At 37.2% G+C, this 20,936-nt stretch overlaps 1 protein-coding gene across 4 annotated transcripts in view; it reads left to right on the top strand.

Annotated features, from left to right (window-relative positions):
• Positions 1-20,936, top strand: part of LOC105049963 (NAD-dependent protein deacetylase SRT1) — a 55,905-nt gene that overhangs the window by 26,840 nt on the left and 8,129 nt on the right. For all 4 annotated transcript variants that reach the window (XM_010929788.4, XM_029266085.2, XM_019852075.3 and 1 more), the window contains exons 4-10: positions 1,179-1,298; positions 7,518-7,618; positions 7,823-7,931; positions 11,688-11,767; positions 13,119-13,197; positions 18,626-18,679; positions 19,964-20,057. In XM_010929788.4, the coding sequence (XP_010928090.1) occupies positions 1,179-1,298; positions 7,518-7,618; positions 7,823-7,931; positions 11,688-11,767; positions 13,119-13,197; positions 18,626-18,679; positions 19,964-20,057 (637 nt within the window). The remainder of the gene's footprint in view (positions 1-1,178; positions 1,299-7,517; positions 7,619-7,822; positions 7,932-11,687; positions 11,768-13,118; positions 13,198-18,625; positions 18,680-19,963; positions 20,058-20,936) is intronic.

The raw sequence follows: 20,936 nt of genomic DNA, 5'->3' as shown, positions 1-20,936 counted from the left end.
CTTTAGCATGGCTTGAATTTTCATTTGGAGCTCCAAACTGAAATCAAAATGTATCGGTTTAGGCCCGAACTGTTTTGAAATTGGGGCTAGTTTTGGATGTTTTGCTGAAACTAACTCATGCAGCTGAATTCATTGTATGTATCATTTACTATGCCAATTCTTCCCCTGCTATTCCTCTATAGTCTTTTGGAAGAACTTTCGATGGACTTAGGTTTGTTAGTCTTCATTTGATATTTGAAAGCAATGCGACATTAGGTCTAAAGAGGTTTAAATGAAAGTCCGTTGTTGACAATAGGTCCAGACAACACCTAAATTAAACATATTTTTTTAGTATTTTTTAAATGTTTGTGAGAAACCTCCCGAATGTTCCCAAGAAACCTGTCATACTTAAGAATGATGTCTTCTCAAGTTAATTAATTTATTTATTTTACTTCTATATATTGCCAATTTAAATCAGTATTTTTTAGTAATTTTCAATCAAAGTTGCCGAATCTAAAGAAAAACACTGAAACTACTGAAAAGGAAAATCATTTGGTTTTGCCTGAACTGAGTTTTGATGTCTTAGTGTTCCATCCATTTTTACAACGGACAAGACCTTTTGAGATTTATTCAGTAACATAGTTGTTAGCAGCCATTGAGTTATTCTTGATCCTACTTCTCCATTAAAAGATGCCCGATCCTCTCCACATTTTGGGGGAAGTCTAAGATGATCTTTGTCATATTTCTTAGTTCCAGAACAGCCACTTATGCAGGTCAAATCTTTTCTTCCATGTGGCATATCATCATGTCCATGGATCATGCAAAGACTACATGTAATGGTCATCCTGATAGTTGCACAAGATTTTAGCAACAGAAACTGTTGTGACAATTTTAGTTCAAAAAGTTGCTAGACCTTTACCATCCAATAGAAAGGTTTGCTTCTTAAGGAATAAACAGACTGAATGTGGCATTAATGCTTGTTGCGGAGAGAAAGTGCTTAGAACTGTTTAACAGATGCTGGAGTCATAATCAAGTGACAGTTGTCATTACTTACTTTTTTAACATGGGTGGCCTTGATGTTGCAAGTTTTTTGGACAATTATGCTGTATTTGTCCACACATTAATTTTTATTACAGTATTGGTAAATATATGGGTCCATTCTATGTATGATTGACTAATGCTCTGATTTTAAGTTGTAGCGTGCTGGCAAGGGTGTGCCTGAAGCATCGCTACCATTCCATCGTGCAATGCCAAGCTTGACTCATATGGCACTAGTTGAATTGGAAAGAGCTGGTATCTTAAAGTTTGTTATCAGTCAGGTATGGCTAATTTTCTGCTAGTTTTAATTTTTTAAATGTCTTCCAATGTTCAAATCATATGTATTTCTGTTATTCTATCTTGGTCAACGTTCAAGATAAATCATGCAGTAGTCTTGGTATTGAAGAGAAAAAAAAATCTTTTCTTCCTATTTGGGAGGGAAGTCATTTTATGCATTTGTAAATATTTGTTAAAAGTGGTAGTATTGGTAAATAATACTTCAGTGGTTGCTACAATGGAACTTGATGTGATCCGGAAAGTAGAGAAGTGATGGTTGTATTGGTATGACCAACTAGATGCATGAAATGCCATATTGGGCCAGACTGCCCGGTACACCCTATACTGTACCATACTGCTCTCGTACCAGTATGGTGTCTTGTACCGTATTGATACTCGGTATGTCATCTTGTACCGCAACGAACTGCATACCTACACTGCAGTAGGATGTTGTTGGTATGGGATCTGGTACCGAGATGGCAAACCTTGACTAGATGACTCCTAAATTGTGTTTTGAATACATAATTTCATGCCCTTTGATGCCTACTAAATATTTAAGATAATCCATGCCGTAGTTTTGCTATTGCCAAATCTTTGCTGCCAACTTGGGAGAAACATGTTGAACATCTATGCTTATGGCTTACGAGCAATATTCATTGGTAGCAGTATTTGTTTTTTCTAACGTTAACTACCACATGTTGGTAAAATGGAACTTGATATTCTCTGGATAGCAGAGAGCTGATGTGAACCTGCATTTTCTGTTAAATCAAAAGAAGATGGGGAAAACTGTGTTTTTGGTCAAATCTGTGACTGAAGGAAACATGCTGTCAGATCATAGTGCACATTGAAGGAAAATACTGGTCGTCTTTGAAACGAGTCTTAAGTTTCGAATCCAAACTCATGGATCATCTTGCTCAAGTTGGAGAAGAGTGACGTGAATGAATGGTGAGGAACAATATCTTGAGGGTTTTTAATTTGTGGTGAGGTGGCTTATATATGGGGGACATCTTGAGAAAGAATGAACAATGGAGGCAGACAAGCAGCTGGGGAGGACAAAAGCAGTGGAAAGAATCTGCATAATTTATGGAAGCACTGAAAACATGGCCTTCCTGATTGGACAAGTTCATCCAGAGTTTTAGGTAGTAACTTGACTGATGGCATATTTAGTTTATGCTACCTGCTTATAGTTGCTAGAAGCAGACACTAACATGAAGGACAGGTCTTTCTAGGTCCTGGCATAAATGCTGAAGTTGGTAGTGTAATGACATTCTCAAGGTTGTTACTTCATGTGTATCTCCTAAATCTAAATTTGGTGCCCTGGTGTGCCAAATTTACTGTGGTAGATAAAAAATGTAGAACAATATGTTGGTCACTCACTGAGAAATAAGATCAAACAATTGGGGTTTGATGTCTCAATGAAGAAGACTTTCAACTGGAAGAAGAGATAAAAGCATGGTCTGCCATACTGCCCCATGCTGTCCGACATGGGCCGTACCGTACGATACCAGCTCGTACTGGTATGCTGTCTCATATAGTACCACACTTGGTACGTTGTCCTGTACTGTGCCAAACCACGTACGGACATTATAATAGGATGGTATTGGTAGTGGGTCCGGTATTGAGACAACAAACCTTGGATAAAAGAAAAATAAAAAATAAAGACATTTAATAATAAATGGTTGAATTAATTAATAAAGTGATTGCATGTACATTGAGATAAAACCTAATTGTTGTTGCACCCTATTACAGCCTCGGAGCAGGTTGGACCTTCACTTCAAAGGTAAGAATCTTTGTCCTACTGGAAAATATACTTCATTAAAGAAGATACTTGGCGTCTTCAAGCAATAGAGTTGCTGAATGTGTGTGGGAGAGCCAGTTCATTGTTTTCTATCTTCTATATGCAATCAGTTACCAGATTGTTTCTTGGTCAGTGCGTTGTCGACACCCACCCAATTATGCTAATTCCTTGATCAATGGGATTGCGATTCTGCAGTTACCTTTGTTGCACTTGTTTTCATTCACCATGTGTATATATGCACATACATTGCGAGTCATAGATTTGATTATTGACGGACATGATCTTAGCTTGTCCAACATGATCACATGGGGCATACCATAATCTTGGCACATAATTTTAGGTAGGGCACATGTTTAGTCCTGTATTCGTTGTGCATTGGCGAGATCTTGGGTACCTAAACGGGCCTAAGGATTCCATTATTACTTTCTAGCTAGCCTTTTCAGGTGAGGTCTTGGATTGTTAAAACGATATCAAAGCTGATCCAGTCTAGGGCTCATGTGTGACCAGGGGCCATTATAACATGAGCACTTTTGGGCTTACCACAAGCTAGTCATGGAGTTTGTGTTAAACCCTTTCCGTAGCAAAGGATGCTAAGGTTAAACACTTGAGTCTGTGAGAACCCATAAGGGCGTGTGTTTAGTCCTACATCATTTGTGCATTGGGGAGATCTTGGATACTTAACAATGCCAAGTATCCCAATTAATATCTTCTGGCTAACTTTTCTAGGTGAGGACTTAGGTGGTTACAAAATCCAAGACCTCAAACGAAAAGGCTAGCCAGATGTTTATAGTTGGGATCCTTGGCTCTATTTAAGCACCCAAGTTCACCATTAAGGTCATTCACAATTGGCTGCAAAAAGAAGCCTCATTTTAAGATGAAGATGCATAGAACACAACACCATATTTGGGAATATCACAAAACAAAAATAGAACAACTTTTTAAGCATTGGCTTAATATTGTTAAAATATGGTGGGAGTCCATGACCACCAAAATCAAATGCCAGCTTCATAATAGAGCTACTGCAAAGACCATCACTTGTACTTGAATATCGCATCCATCATCATCACTTTACTAGTGACCTTAAATTTTTTAAGTGAAAAAGCTGCTAGAGAATCATATGGAACAACAAGAACCTTTTAGAGAACTGTTCCCACCATCCCCACACCCCACCCCCCTGCTGCGCATTGGCAATTAGTGATTTAGAGTATCTATTTCGTATATTACCTTAAAAGGGTGCGATGCATGAGAAAAACATGCCTCACTCTTTCAGGAAAAAAACAAGAAAATGCTGGAGAGTTCGGATGTTACTTTCATCTTGAATACATGCATAAAAAGTAGAGAGAGAGAGAAACTCTGCTTTCCATTCTTTCTCTATAATCTATCAACATATCGTGCATAAGAATCAGGAGCTTATGGGGAGCAAAATCAAATGGATAAAAAAAGAGTGTATAAATAATGTTTCCTTAACTTGAGACACATAAAAGAAAAAAACACAGGAACAATTTCAGACCAAATATAAGACAGCAAAAAGGAAAAAAGGAAATTAAAGAATAGAAGAGTTTTGGAGTAAATTACTAAATCATACCATATAGAAAAAACAAAATAAAGCATAAACTTTAGTTAATATTATTGTAGCCTTGTAGATCAAATAAACCTTAAATTTGTAATTCTAGACGTAATTTGTAAACAGATTATGGGGTCATGACTCTATAAGTAAAAACCTATTTAAAAAATCCATAGCAGAATTGTACTCGGTGTAAAATACTTATAGCATGAAAATCTTTCTAGAAAGTTAGAGGTATCTAATATGAACTAAAATACTTCTGAAATTAACACAGATAAATAGCTGAATAGCTATTCTCCTTCTAAAAATGGCAGACTTGATAATATTGCCAATTACCTAATTGATGAACACATCAATTTTTGAGAATTGACACTTCTTCATTAATCCTCCATAACAACAATCCAAGACATTACCAAAGAAGTCTAGCCAAAAGGTATTGATTGGGATCCTTGGTCCTGTTTAAGTACGCAAGATCTCCCCAATGCACAACCATTGTGGGACTAAGCACGTGCCCACGTGGGTCCTTACAAACTCCCACAATTTAAGCCTTGACATGAAAATGGAATGTAATACTTACATCAACTTGTAATGTTAGTTCTTGGCATGACCTTTGGAATGACCTGTTAAAGGCTAGTTCAGTGCAAGTGACCACAGTTCAGCTTTAACTATTTTAGTTTTTAAGTGTTAAAGAATTATACATGTGAAGTGTTTGGCCACTTTCTTGTTTTTGACATGCAAGTTATGGAAAAGTGCTGTTGACCTGTCCATCTAGTCTAATAGGTGATGCATTGATCTATTTGTAAATTGTATTGTACGGAAGTGTCTATGTTGAGTTTTGGGTCAGAAGTATCAGACACTTAGGAATGCTGCAAGTATTTAGGAGCAATGGTTGAAGTCCTGGTAGGATGAGGGCCATCCCATCCCATTCTATTGAGATCCTGGCACTTGGGACAAGTGCGGGAGCCTGAAACCTACTTCCAACCTCCATCCTAGCCGTGCCGCTTTCATTCCGGCCGGATCACGTGCTGATATGACCATTTCAGTTAGGACATGCCCTAATTTTTATCTCTGGATGATGCTTTGAATGGTCGACTCGTCGTCGGGAGGAAGAAGAATGACTAAGTCATGAATACTGCCCTTTTTTTTTTGCTGCTGATGCATTGGCATTGGCATCGGCATCATCACTGGGAGAGAGGAGCGGCCTTTGGCTCCTTCTGATTTGCCCACAAAGAAAGCAGAGCATGCTGGAAGGGAGGAAGGAGGAGGGAGGAGGGCACCAACTACGGCCTTAAGGCCCTTTTCCCATGTTTTTTCTTGACTCTTGAGTTCACTAAATAGCCTCGGCCCTCGATGGAGTCCATGTGGTAGCAATCGCGAGAGTTTAGAAACAATATCTTGTGACTGATCGCGATGCACGCACAAGTGCACAGCTCTCAAAGCCGATCTAATGGTGGACTTACATAAAAAAAACAAAGGGTGAATCATTCTTTTGGGGCGAGAAATCTCTATTGAGGAGTCATAGGAGTATGTTTTCGCCTTCTCCAAGACAACAACAACATGTGTGCATTGAAAAGAAAGTTAAAAAGACAAGAAAAAAAAATCATCCGTACGATGGGAAAAAAGACAGACTCGGATTTTTTTTTTTTCTTTTCATGTGGTCAACATGATTTGAAATAACAATGAATACCATCTGTTTGGAAAAAACAACACCTAACCTATCAAGATGCATAGCTATCAAAGCTGAACCAATGGTGAATTCGTGCGAAGGATGAATCACATGAAAAATTATCCGTATGATGAGAGAAAAGATTCGTGAAATTTTTTTGCGTGGTGGACGTGATTTGAAGTAACAATGTATTTGGAAAAATACAGCACCTAATGTGAAGTTTGATCCCACGACCTCCTGCTAGAGCCATATAAATATTCACAGCCCAGCTCTCACAAGCATCATAGGCATTCCACTTGGGATTAATAGTAAATTTGATATGTTTATCTTAAACAAATGAATCCATTTTGTGTAAAATGATTTATTACATATTATTAGCATAGTTATATTTTCATATATAAGTGGTTAAGCTCAAGTAGTAAAGATTGCTACTTGTTCATCAAACTTCATCATTTTCGCTTTATCAAGTTCTCGTGCAGCATCAATTATAAAAGATCATTACTTGGTAATCAAGAAAGGATCTTCCATACCCTCAAAGATCATAATGCATTATAGTGTTAGTTTTAAATAGAATTAGTTTATTATAAATATATTACTTTTGAAGTCTAAATATTTTTAAACAATAAATAGAACAGTAAAACTTCAAGATATACATGTGTGTGTGTATGTATATGTATATATATGTATACGTATATATATATGTCTGTATATGTATATATATATATATGTATACATATATATATATGTGTATATATGTATATGTATGTGTATATGTGTGTGTGTGTGTGTGTGTGTGTGTGAGGGTGTCCCAAGCATGTATTGGGACACCCGATCGGGATAGCCATCGGGGTGGGGCAGGATGCGGGCCGTCCTATTTCGAAAAAAATCAGGATGCTTCCATCCCATGGGATTTAAAATCTTTTTTAGGAGTGCTGATAACCATATTAATCAATCACATACCTGGTCATATTAATATGACCTTTATTCCCCTAGGAAACCATGACAAAGAGTGCAACCATGGACACTGTGTATTCTTGTTTGCTCAAATGGCCCTTTTGTTTTTATTTTTTAATGTGTTTTTATTGGTTACTATATATATTTATACTCCAGCTGTTGATACCATTTTATGAACTTTATGCGTTAGGCATGTGATTACAATTCTGATGGTACTCTATTTTTTTATGTGTCTTTGCCAGAATGTAGACAGCCTTCATCTACGATCTGGTATACCAAGAGAAAAACTTGCTGAATTGCATGGAAATTGCTTCAGAGAACTTTGCCCTTCATGTGGTACCGAGTATGCCTTTTAACTGTATTACATTCCTACAATGTTATGCTTAGCATCTCATGGCTATTTATTTCCTTTTTTATACCTTTTTTTTTTGCTCTTTGCAAATCCTATATTTCTAAATTTATGCAGCTAGCATTCTTTGTACTTAAATCAAACATGAAAAAAAATCTGTTCTTCTCACTCTCTGATGGTGATATTCTATTACTGAAGGTACCTTAGAGATTTTGAGGTGGAGACCATTGGAATGAAAGAGACATCAAGACGTTGTGCTGACACAAAGTGTGGAGCCAAACTTAAGGACACAGTTCTTGATTGGGAGGTGATGTGCTGCTGGTCTAATATGTTGCATGCCATTAAGCAACATGCATAATGTAGATGCATTCTATTTTCCAATTACAGAATGATTCTCATTGAGCATATTTGTCTTTTCAGGTTATTCTTGATCTCTCCAACAGATCATTGTAATTTATATTATTTGAAGTTTTGAACAAATTATTTTCTATTTTAATTCAAAAGGACATCTGAAGTAGTCCCAGTTTTTAGTTATTTGAAATTGATTTTCAACAATATATATTTCTTTTAGGCATGTAATTCAGCAAGATTTGTTTTTTTTTTTCCCTTTACTCTATTTTATTATGTTGAGATTTAAGGAAGGAAATAATTAACTTGATTGGTACAAAAAAATGAACAAAATTAGAATGGGTCTTTCATATGATTCTAAAGGCATCAAATATCTCTTACAGAACATACGATCTAAACATCCAATTGCATTACTTGATCATTTCTATAGTGTCGTGTTGGGATGATCATTTCTTGGATGTTTTGAAAGGAGCATCACACACAACTTGTTTTGGACCATGCATCCATTATCTTGGATGGCCATTCCTTTTAGAATCAAAAACTTTTGGTTTTTTCTCCAGGGATTTCAGAAATTATTCATGTTTGGCGGGTTTTGTTAGTGCAGGAAGATGCTTGGACTTGGCTTTACTTTTTAAGGAGATGTAAAGAGTTATGACAAGTGTTGAGCTATTTCAAGGATAAAAGGAGTTGGTTGTTTATTACTCATTAATGAAGTGGCTTCCACATTGGTGACAAGGAAGCTATGCAAGGGTTCTTTCAAAGATGGAGCATTATGGGTAACCTAAATATATTGGTGGTGGACATATTTGAGAACTTATGTATGCTTACTAAGAATTTGTATATGATATTTAAGTTTGACTTGTTACCATGAATATCAAATCATACAATCAGAGGTTAAACTGTTAAAGTGGATTGAGGTTTGCATCAGTTTGGTGCATTCTTGCTATGCATAATGATGAACCTGAAAGGTTTCTACCAAGGCTTTAAATCTCATGGGACGAGACTGTTCTGGTTTTTTCATGGAACGGAATGCGCCGCCGTCCCGCTACATCCTGACACACTTGGGGCAGGGAATGTCCCAAGACGTCCTAATCTAGTGGGATGGCCATGTCCCAACACATGGGATGGTATCCCATTCTGGTGTCCCACAGGATATCCCGCTGGGACTTGAATCTTTAGTTTCTACTACACTTCTAGTACAAGTTGATTGAGGACCTAATTTCCATCTTGTATGCTTCCTTTGTGTCGACTCTTCACATCAAATGCTCACCATGGTGATTGATTCCCTTTTTGACAACTTTATCATATTAGAATTTGACAATTCCACCTCCCGTCTTGATCATATCAATTTGACATTCTTCTGGTATAATGCTACAGTAGTTTAGTGAAGAGCTTGTGGACTGGTTTACTTTATGATGTTTTATCTTGAGGCGCAAGGTTCACATGGAGAAAAGTACTAAAATGCCTGTTAATGTCAGTGGATGAATAAGTTAGTCTTTAATCCCAGTCGAGTATTTGGGCCTCTTTGATGCAGCTGGGTTAGTAAAATTTATCAACAGATGGGCTAGATCATCATGCGGACAGGATGATCCATTAGTGAGCTAAAATTAATGCAGTATGGGTCTTATGGTTAGATTTTGATCAAGTTTCAATAAGCATCATATTTAACATTCTTCTCAAGGTTCGCTGTATCGGTACCGGACGGCGTGCTGGTGCCGGACCGGTACGGTACGGTATCGTATCGTACCGTACTGACACACGGTATACCTAGGCATACCGATCCAGTACCGGTACACAATATTTTTTTCGATTTTCAATTTTTTTTTTGGATTTTTGAAGTTAATAATTGATAAATACAACCTCAATATGGCATTATATTGCATATTATTGACATATTTGGGTTCAATTTGGAGTTAGGTTACGGTACAAAAACTCTTGATCCAAAATTTCAAACATATATTTATTTACATTATATTTCAACTATGTCATCTTAACGAAAATTAACAATTTTGGTGTCATCGTGTAGATCTTCCAAAGATCTATCACATATAATTAAATTATACCAAAATCATAAGATTTTGGTATGATTTTCTCCTATTTTTATTTTATCTCATTTTTATCCTATTTCTATCAACAAAAACAAAAAAAAAATATTTACTAACAAAATAACAGATTATCTTACCTCCGGTCAAAGATTAGCCTCTTCTCAAATCACTCCTCCAATTTCACGAAATTTTGCCTTCTTTTCTAATTTTTTGGAGGTCTCAACGATTAAGTTGCCCACGGCCATGAGTGTTCTCTGAGAACTCTCAAAGAACACCGAAGGCCTGGTGCTTATTAAAGCACCAGGCCCTCCCCCCCATGTGAAGTGGGCCACGCCCATTTCTCTCCCCCCTCCCTCCCCCCAACCACGTGAAAAGGCCCCCACCTTCCCCCCTCCCCCATGTGAAATGGTCCCCTGGGCGATACGGTTCGGTTCACCCCAAACCAACGGCGAACCGAGCTGTACCGCCCGGTTCTGGGCGGTATGGGCCCGAATTGCACCGAACCGGGTGGTTCGGTGCGGTTGGGGGTTGTGTTCTGAAAAAAAGGCCCGAACCGGACCGGTAAGGGACCGGTCCGGCTCGGTACGCCCCGTACCGGGCGTTTCGGCCTGGTACGGCGAACCCTGATTCTTCTGTTATAATGCTACAGTAGTTTAGTGAAGAGCTTGTGGACTCGTTTACTTTATGATGTTTAATCTTGAGGTGCAAGGTTCACATGTAGAAAAGTACTAAAATGCCTGTTAATGTCAGTGGATGAGTAAGTCAGTCTTTAATCCCAGTCGAGTGTTTGGTTCTCTTTGATGCAGCTGGGTTAGTAAAATCTATCAATGGATGGGCTAGATCATCATGCTGACAGGATGACACATTAATGAGCTAAAATTAATGCAGTATGGGTCCAATGGTTAGATTTTGATCAAATTTCAATGAATGTCATGTTAGAGTCTCCAAAAAAAAAAACAAAAATTCTTTCATGAATTCCTATGCGATTTGAATGAACCCAAAAACATTACTATAAATTTTGGGAAGCTTTCAGTAGTTTCTTAATGGAATTGCAATTTCATCTGGCTTTTCTCTACTACTGATAGTCCATAATCTGTGGTCTTGAATGATGATAACAAACAATGTATTTTTTCCTTTTCAGGCTTGGTTCCATCCAAAATTTAGCTGATATTCATATATCAATAATTTGTAAAACATGTATAATTTTTCAGCATCCTGAAAATAAATAAAAAAAAAAAGAATCAAACCTAGATTATTTCTCATATATGTTGTAAGTTGATGATTAAAACATCTGACTGTCTCAGTCCAATTATATTAGGAACTTCACAATATTTCACAAGCATTCATGCTTTTTAAAATTTTAATGTTTAATTTTTTTCATGATCATCTAACAATGAGTTAGGATTTCTTGGGTACATAGACTGAATTGGGGAACATGCATCTCTATTTGATACTTGGACATCAGATGAGCAAAATTATGATGATCTTGCCTCATGATATCACTAGATACTGGACTGTTGAAGCTTCAAGAAGCATGAACATATATTGCTATGCAGTAGTTTCAATTCATAGTCTCTAGACATCTCATACAATATATATTTTCTGTATGCATCTTTGGTTTTTCCTCCCCTCAAATGCATCACATATGAATATGCTTACACATCTTACAGGATGCTTTACCGCCCAAGGAGATGAATCCTGCAGAGAAGCACTGCAGAACAGCCGACGTTGTGTTATGTCTAGGGACTAGGTAATGTTCGCACTTGCACCGGAGCAATGATAATGTATTATTTATGCAATGATATTTTCTAGACATGTTGTCATCATTTGAATCGTAGTATACAGTATAATTATTCTCCCTATGTAATGAGAATTAGTTGATAAACTCATTGTTAATGTGGCTTAACTATTAACTTCCGAGTATTTTATGCTAGCATGTGTGCTTCTATCTATAACAATATGAACATGCAATTCTTAAAAAGAAGCATATAAAAATGATAAAGGGCATGTGAATGCCTTGTTTCTACCAGTAGGTGATTAAACCAGTGACTGCATTCTATATTTCAGAGTCAAAAGTGAGGTAGTAAAAGCTGATGGTTAAAAATGTCAACGAAGTTGACAAAAAGGTTTCTCCATATAATAGTGAAAGGAAATACATTATATCTAGATGCTGGATGGAATCAACATAGATTAGAATGGAAATGGAAAAACAGCATTCGCCAATTTTATCTTTTTATTTTGTTAAAAGTTGCTTCAGTTGTGACGTACCTTAAAACATTTTTCCATAAACATATGCTAAATTTTTCATTATATAACTGTTGTTATATAATCTAGATCCTACTTAATATAAGCTAGTTGGAATATAACATTGGTCAATCTTTCATGTTTTTATCTTTTTACTCAAGACAACCTGAAGGTATCCACCAGATTTGTGAGGTAGTGAAACCAAAAGAATATGGAGATTGCAGATCGAAATAACCAGTATTTCATCCAACAGAAAATGGAGATATTGAAGGGCCTTTTGATTGCACTTAGAAGAACATGTACCTGATTCGGAGTTTAAGATGGTTTTCAAGATAGGGAAAAAAACTGACTCCACTAGTTCTAAAAGAAGATATACTCAAATTTCTGTCCTATCAATTATAAGCGTGAATTGAGTGGCCCTCCTGAGAAGAAGGAAATTGGGGTATCTTATTTGGAGAGCTCACGATATACTTGACTTTCCAGTCTTCATTTTTTATCTGGCCATTTAAAAACACTCATTACCTAGTTATGCTGCCAATAATCTGGGGTACTAGGAGGAGCGAAATGGAGACAGACCTAACCTTTGGCCTTTTTTACACAGTGCCTGCCAAGGACTCGAACTTGTGCCCTTGCCCTTGTCAGCCCAAGACTTCATCATTGCATTATGCAATAGCCCCTTGAATCTGGCCATTTACATTTTCAAAAATATTTTTTCCTATGGTCTACATTCTTTATTATGCATAAGAAGTTTGGAGTCATGTATGACTCATGACGTCTTGTTCAATACCTCTTTGAGTAATATGCCATTGATGCTTCTTAGGCAATAAGGCCTTGCTTACCAATCTTACTCTGTGCAGTTTGCAGATAACTCCTGCTTGCAATTTGCCTCTAAAAACTATCCGCAATGGAGGGGAAATTTTAATTGTAAATCTTCAGGTATATATATAAGCCATCATTTCTGTACTTATTTATGAAATAGGATTAGGTTTTTATTGCACACTAGTAGTACTCCTTTATTCAAATGTTTATGCGTGAAGAATGTTGTATATAATAAAATACTGAGAGAAAAAGCTCAAATTTAACGATAGGCTGATGTGCAGATAACAGCATGCAGGGCAATAAGCATCTGTTGTTTTGAATTTGTTTTGAAACATCCCCATCTACATATATTACGAATTATGCATGCCTGTGATTTTTTTTTGCATAACTTGTTCCAAGATCATATTTCTTCTGCAACAGTGGGATAGTGTGGTTTGTTCACAAACATTGTCTCAGTGGATGAAGTATGTGAACAAGCTGCAATCCTGCACCATGTAAAAAAAAAAAAAAATTCAGCTTCTTGCTATGTTGCTGTAAAATTGTCTATTAACTGATATTCATGAGTACTTTAGAAGTGAGGTAGGCAAAAGATACCTTATGCCGCTTTCTGGTTAACAAGGGGCTGCAGTATCAACAGAAAAGAAGTGACAAGTTGTGCTTTATTTATGTTCAATCTTCAGTTAGTAATGACTTGTCCTACTCTGATCTTTAACTAGTAGTCTGTTAGATTCTCCAATTCTAAAAAGTGGGGCATTCTAGAATTGTCTAACTTACATTATCTTTGTCACCCACTAACCTTTGACATAAAATAATATAGTTAAATACATAAAATAAAATACCCTATAAAACACTGAATAGAAATAATGTCTGAACCCACTTTATGACTCTATAAATATTAAAAAAAAACAAAAGGAATCCCCAAAGGAACCCAATAAATGGCCCCGATTCAACTTATTTTACTCCTCGAGATCCTGTATAAGAAATGAATCTACTGATGGGGCTCCTGCTACTATTCAATGTACTGTAATATGAACAGTGCCATGAATTTTAAGCCTTGTGAAGAAAGCTCCATATACAAAATAAAACTCGTTACCATAATCATAACTAACCAGTCTTTTCTAGCTATCTGGGTTTGACCTTATAAATCTTCATTTCCAAGCATATTCCTATTTAAGTGAACCTCTAAAGTTAATTCAAACATGCACCACCATCGGATCAGGTTTTGGCATCTCACGTAAAATAAGGGACACCCTACCATTAACAAATGTTAAATTTCATTCTGTTTGTTACTCTAATATGCATCTTTCAATCTAACATCAAACCTTGGTCTTTTCTATCTATTGGTTTGGACCTGTACAAAGTAAAACTCTCTAAAATCTGTAAGAAACTTGGGCTGTAAGTAAGCCCCTTTTTGTTTAACTTTTGATGCTTTGGATACTCCTGTCTGCTCCTCCAGTGATCTAGACAGCTAGATATTGTCCTTGGTCAACAAATTAATCTTGTCCAATGGGCATGCTAGACCCTTGACTACATCATGGAATGATTGCAAGAGGGCCCATGCATAGACGGTCCAAGCAGCTGTTTTCTTTAACAGTACCATCCCAGGATTGCTGACTTGGAATCGGATTCCGTGCCGGTCGGCCGGCAGTATAAGTTGGTACGTTCATGTATCGGGCCCGAATTGACACAGAAATGGGGGATGAACCAAAGAGAAAAAAGAGAGAGAGAGAGGGGGGAGGGAGGGAAAAGGAGGCCGGTGGTGGCCATGGAAGGGCCGTGGAGGCTGTCGGAGGGCTGCTGAGGCCTTTCGGGCTTCGCGGCCCTCCGCAAGAGAACATGAGAAGAGAGAGAGTGGGGAAGGGATAGGAGGGAGGGGAAGGTGACGGGGAGGCTGTCGGGTGGCCGTCATGGCCACCAGACAGCCCAAAACATCCTTGCGGCCGCTGCGGGTTTGAAACAGGGCCTTTGTCACTGTTTCGCCAGATTTTTTTTAAAAACCCGATACACAGTGAATAGCGGTGGCCGCTGGGGTGTTTTGGACCATCCGGCAGCCACGATGGCCACCCGATGGCCCTCCAACGGTCTCTCCACTGCCTTCTCCTCCCTTCTCTCCCCTCTATTCTTCTCTCTTTATCTCTTTTTCTTCTTGTATCTCGTGGAGGACTACAGAGATCTGGAGGCTCGGCAGTCCTCCGACGGCCTCAGTGGGCCACCATAGGCCTTTTCCTTTTCTTTTCCTCTCTCTTCTCTCTCTTTCTTTCTTTCCTTCTCTCTTACACTGTTTTCGTCGGCGTTACGAATCGAATGCTCGAACCATACTGATTAGCTGCTGGTATGGTTTGGCATGCCCCAAACCATCCGATTTGGGGCGGTTTGGTGAACCATGCTACCATCCATCTCCTCATTCTCATCATGCATCAAGTGCATATGCACCCTGATATCATGTACTTGAGCTCTTTGTGAATTTGTCATGGCTCTACAATATATTTGCATCTATTGGTCTTCAAAAATCAAAACATTTTACCAAACAAAAAATATAAATCCTGATTTCTTACAAGGTGCTGCATGACTGAATCATCTTATAAGTTGTTTTATGGATATAAATAAACTCTGGTCTCCTATAACATGTGATTGTCTTTTAACTTTATTAGCAGCAATTTCTTTGGAAAATTTCAATTTTTTAGACATGCCTGGAGTTGACATGACATGAAGCTTTGGCATATAAGCATAGTGATTCTGTCAGAGTGTTTGGAATTGCCTTTTTTGTGCTTATTATTTGTGGCTTAGAGATGAACTCAATTCCCTATATAGAACCCTGTCATCCTTTACTCTAGATTGCTTCTAGGCTGAGGGAAATTTTGGAATGTCATTTCCAGGATAGATGAGCTTAAAGTGTGATGAGCCAAGTTAGGTCTCTGTGCCTGCTGCCTGCTTATTGGCCTTTTAGGTTTCATTGCAGGCCCCTCTCTTGCCTGCAGGTTCCTCGCCGAGGAATTCAATATTGATTCTTAGAATTTTTGTGTCAATTTGATGGTCACTTGTAGACATCTGGTCAGCTTTCCATGGAACATTCTTTGTCTAGAGTTGTTTACCATAGCTGTCAGTTTTGTCAGGAAAAGGCTAGGATGGTGGTGGTGATGATGATGTGATCATATTTTCTTATTAGCGGATTAGAGTATATTAAGGCATGTGCACGTATTTGTCTTCTCTGATTGTTTTCCTTCGTTTTTGTCTTTTAAGAGCACATTAATTTATAATATCATGACTCGATAGTTCTACGAAGCCTCATCTTTAATTCGATTAAATACTGTACATATTATATGGATTTGGTGCAAATATTTATACCTTCTTGTTGCATCTCCTTTTTTCTTCCCTCAATAATGGATGCTTGCTTAGTTGAGGTACTCAAACATGTAGCAATTAATGACCATCCTTCAGTTGGCTTTCTTGGAGAGCTATATGATCCTCTTTTTGGGATGTAAATGGTCAGGTCTAGGTGTTAACCCTGATATACGTTGTTGATGTGTTCCATAATTGCTTAAGATTTTCGGTCAAGTGGTTAAATAAGACTAGGCACCTTTTACCTTTCCTCACTGCCAGGTGAATTTTATTGTTCACATTGGCCTTCATGTAAGTTTATTTACTCAACAATCTCGAGCTTCCTGATCTTGTTCTGATTATTCTTGTTACCTTAAATCTATCCTTTTCATGCTTCACCTAAACTGAACGAACCAGACATATCTCATGTTCATTTTGTTAAGTCAAACTATGATTTGTCAAAGGCTAAGAATGTTTTACGAACTGTTCTCAACCTTATGTCATCCCCCGAAGAATTGGTGCCAAACTTGGCTCACACAACCCTAGAAAAGAGAAGGCCTTGCTGTACAACCTAGAAGCATAGTTGGCTAACAGGAAGACCGATCATATTTAATTACATTGTTTAAACTTGTTCAACAAGGGAGTTATCATCCACAACTAACCAAAGAAAAATAATTTGACAAAAAGGAATTTTTCACATAATGTGGAGCATTGTAATCATTGGCACAGATTATAAGCTGAGGAGCTGATTTTGCATAAAATCCCCATCTACCCTTCTTTTCAAATCCTTTAAGCAAGTCCTAGTTTTTCCTTCTTCATCAAGCTTGTTGTTTCTTGTTTCCATTGTTGCAGATAATTTTATCATGGTAATTGCTTCTTTACCATTTCATCCTCACTTAATGCACTTTTTAAATTCCTCCATTACACTTGTTCCAGGTTAGCATTTGTAATTATACTAAACCTGCATCCCAACTTCATGTATATAGAAAATCAGGCATTTTTATTTGCTTCATCGTTTACCTTGCTCAACTGGTTTCTTGACCTCTTTTGATGCATTTGTCACGACCCAAGATCCCAACTATTCCAAATCTCGAGATGTGAATATCATAATTGATCAAAACATGCTTGAGATTTAAGGTCCTCGTAAGAAATCATATGATAATGACCCATGATGTCACCCAAAAAGGGTAGCTAGGAGTTTTCATTTGGGCTCCTTTGTCCTATATTGATACCCAAGATCTCCTTGGTGCCCAAACGGTGTGGGACGAAACATGCTTGCACAAGCCCTCCCATATTGTCCCCTTTTAAGCCCTAGCATCCTTGCTAAGTTGATTGTTCAAATCTAATCAAATCCAATTATCAACACCACGATCAGCCTGTGGTCGGCCCCAAAAGGACTTGTGCTGCAGTGTCTACATGGGCCATGTGTTGGTCGGCTCTAATACCATTTGTAACGACTTGCATTTTCACCCAAAGAAGCCAGCTAGAAGTTATTTATTGGGTTCTTTGGTCCTATATGAGTACACAAGATCTCCCCAGTTCATGACTGATGTGAGACTAAACTTATGCCCACTTAAATCTTGCAACATTTGCTCTAATTCTGTCTTCCTATTTGTACTACATCCACCTCAACTTCAATTTTTAGGTTTATATTCTTTATCCTAAACCTTGGATGTGCAGTCTTAACAAGATTGGAAAGTTATTTACATATCATCAAAGATTTTGGTTTGAATAGAAGGCAGTAGTTACAAGATTGAAATTTTAATTGTGTCATCAAAAATTGTGGTTCAGGAAGGAGCGAATGTTTGTCGATGAGTTTCCAAGTTTATGACAATCCCTAGGAGCTGTAAAATTGGGCAGGGAGTAGGGGAACTTATGGAGGATACTGTTATGAAATATAACAAATTTGAAATATGGGGAAAGCTGCAAGGTGCTGTCAAATATATGAAGCATATATTTTCAAGTAAAGTTTGATAGGAGTCTTAAAGAATTTTGGGTGAGAGAACTTTACTAGCTTGATTACTCTAAATTTTTTTCTCTGAGTTGATTATCCTATACCAATGGAAGAAAAAATATTACAAGAAAAAATAACTTATTCATTTGTGTGTTTACTTCATTGATATTTTCACCCAAATTTTAAGCACTAGAGTAATGAGAAAATTGCATTTTTTAATTGGAAAAATTCATGGTCTGTCTTAAGCATCCTAACAATCTTGAATTTTTTCAGCCAACTCCAAAGGACAAAAAGGCTACTCTGGTGATCCATGGGCAAGTAGATAAGGTATCCTGTTTTCTAATTTAAAGTATTTTTCTTGTCCATCATATCTCTACACATTCTATATGTTTCTTATACCATCATTTATTAAATTCACAGAGGTTGTCCAGTCAAATTTTCTCCTAAAGCAAGCTTCTTCTTCTTATTATTATTTTGGTCGGGGGTGGGGGCAGGGGACAGCAAAGTGAATGCTTGAGGAAGTCTATCTGTGCCCCATACAGTTAAAAGTTCATGTCATAATGAGTAAGAAGAAGTAGATCATTCATCTGGTGTATTTAGTGTGCAATTGTATATGACAGAAGAATCCTTGTGTAAGTTATTGCATATTTGCAGATTTCCATAATTAGAGGTAGAGCTAAAATAGGATTTCTGACCGCAACAAAGTCAATCTGCACTTGTTAGGTCAATGTTTGAGACATAAAAATGCACCTTTCTTTGTGGATATAGCTCTCTGCTCTTATAGCAGGAGTAAACACAACAGCTGTCAATTGTTAGTACTCATGTTTGTAAGATGATACTTTTCATTAAAAGTAATTATTTAGTATTTTAATGCTTATGAGATTTGCCTCATCATTTTGAAAAGAAAAGAAAATTATTTTGTGAAACTTTAAATTGATGGAGATCTACTATATTGTACTATTATAGAAGTTATTAATCTCTCTATGATCTCTAGGCAGCGAGGTTCGCGGATTTGGTACTAAAACCCGTGTTGATTGCTGGTCAATATGGTTTGGTACGTATCGTACCATACCGCATTGTACCGACAATAAAAAGATCAAAAAAAAATCCCATCCAAAACAAAAGAAAAAAAAAAAGAAAATCAAGCTGAACCGGACCTAACTGGTACCATACCGTACCGTACCGTACCGGACCAAACTGCCCAGTATCGGATGGTTTGGGCCGATACCGTACCGAACCGACTGGTTCGGTTCAGTTCAAGTCATTTTCCAAAAAATCGGCCTGAATCGGAGCGATTCCCCACCGGTACGGTACGGTATGGTACGGGATGTACCGGCCGATTCGGGTTGGTACGGAATACCATGTTGGGCAGCTTGAGCTTCAGGAGTATTAAACATTTCTTATATGAGTTGTTCAAAAGGATATGTTAAAGCTGTTTACCCAAAGAAAGATTTATTAAAGCTACCTTATAAACATTAAACTTTAATTTTATTCCTCTTTTGATTTATCCTCTTATTAGAAAAAGGATCACTGGACATCATTGAAGTTTTCGTTTGTATTTGGTTATTTTGGCTTTTGTTGCTTTGTTAATAATAGAATGAATCAGAACAGGTAATTGCAGGTGCCATGCACCTCCTTAATCTCTGGATTCCTCCTTATATCCGCATCGACTTTGTCAAGCTCAGTCTTTCTCATTCACCAAAAAGTAAGGTTAAACTCTTTTTCTCATATTTTTTAGTTCCTTTTTCAACTTCCATTTGGAGATTTGTCATTGGCATATGGCTAAAAGTCGAGGACTCTACGAAAATGTTGGTTAATAGAAGCTGCAATTTGACCATAACTTGTTTATAGTTTCTCAATGAGAATTTCTATCTATGCTTATGGCCTTAGCATGTGCAACTGACATTTGTAGTTATGTATAACATAGCAATGTAAGCAAATCATGAAACTCAATTGTAAATAGAATATCCATTTCAGAGTGGGATGACATACAACAATTTGTTTGTTCAATATTCCTGTTTCTCTTATGAGAACCTTTGCTTCTACTGTATTGTTTAGTTTTTAATAAAAGATACTAATGAAATGCCTACAAAGAACTCACACTCTAAAGTTAACACATCAGTGGATGCTTGTGTGAAACCTTGAAGGACCATGATATTGAATTAATTCACAAAGCTATAAAAATAGTGATGCTTAAAATAGTATATCTCCATAAACATCTCATTTCTTTTTATTGGTATGATATTGTGATGTAGCATGCACCAAGAATTTCCACCAGGATTGATTTACTTTATAGCACATAATAGTTTATAAGAATGAAAGAGATAAATAGAGGGAGTGTAATAACAAGGTCTTGAGAAAGATGTAAATGTAATAGATAGTGTTGAGGATCTGAGATGATGAATGAAATCCATTGCCAAATGACCAAGGTAATGCTTCTCAGGAACTGCCAGATGGAAGTTGCTGAGGTTGTTGGTTGAATTAGCAGCATTACTGAAGACAAGCCGATGTAATAGGAAACTGAAATTCGCATGTAATGATAAAGGTGACTTGATTGAAGTTGCTGTTTGGGAAGTTCATTATT

This window comes from Elaeis guineensis, chromosome 8, assembly GCF_000442705.2.
Source record: "Elaeis guineensis isolate ETL-2024a chromosome 8, EG11, whole genome shotgun sequence".
In the NCBI taxonomy this organism is placed as follows: domain Eukaryota; kingdom Viridiplantae; phylum Streptophyta; class Magnoliopsida; order Arecales; family Arecaceae; genus Elaeis; species Elaeis guineensis.
Note: the sequence above shows the minus strand (reverse complement) of the source record. Positions and strands in the feature narration are given on the sequence as shown.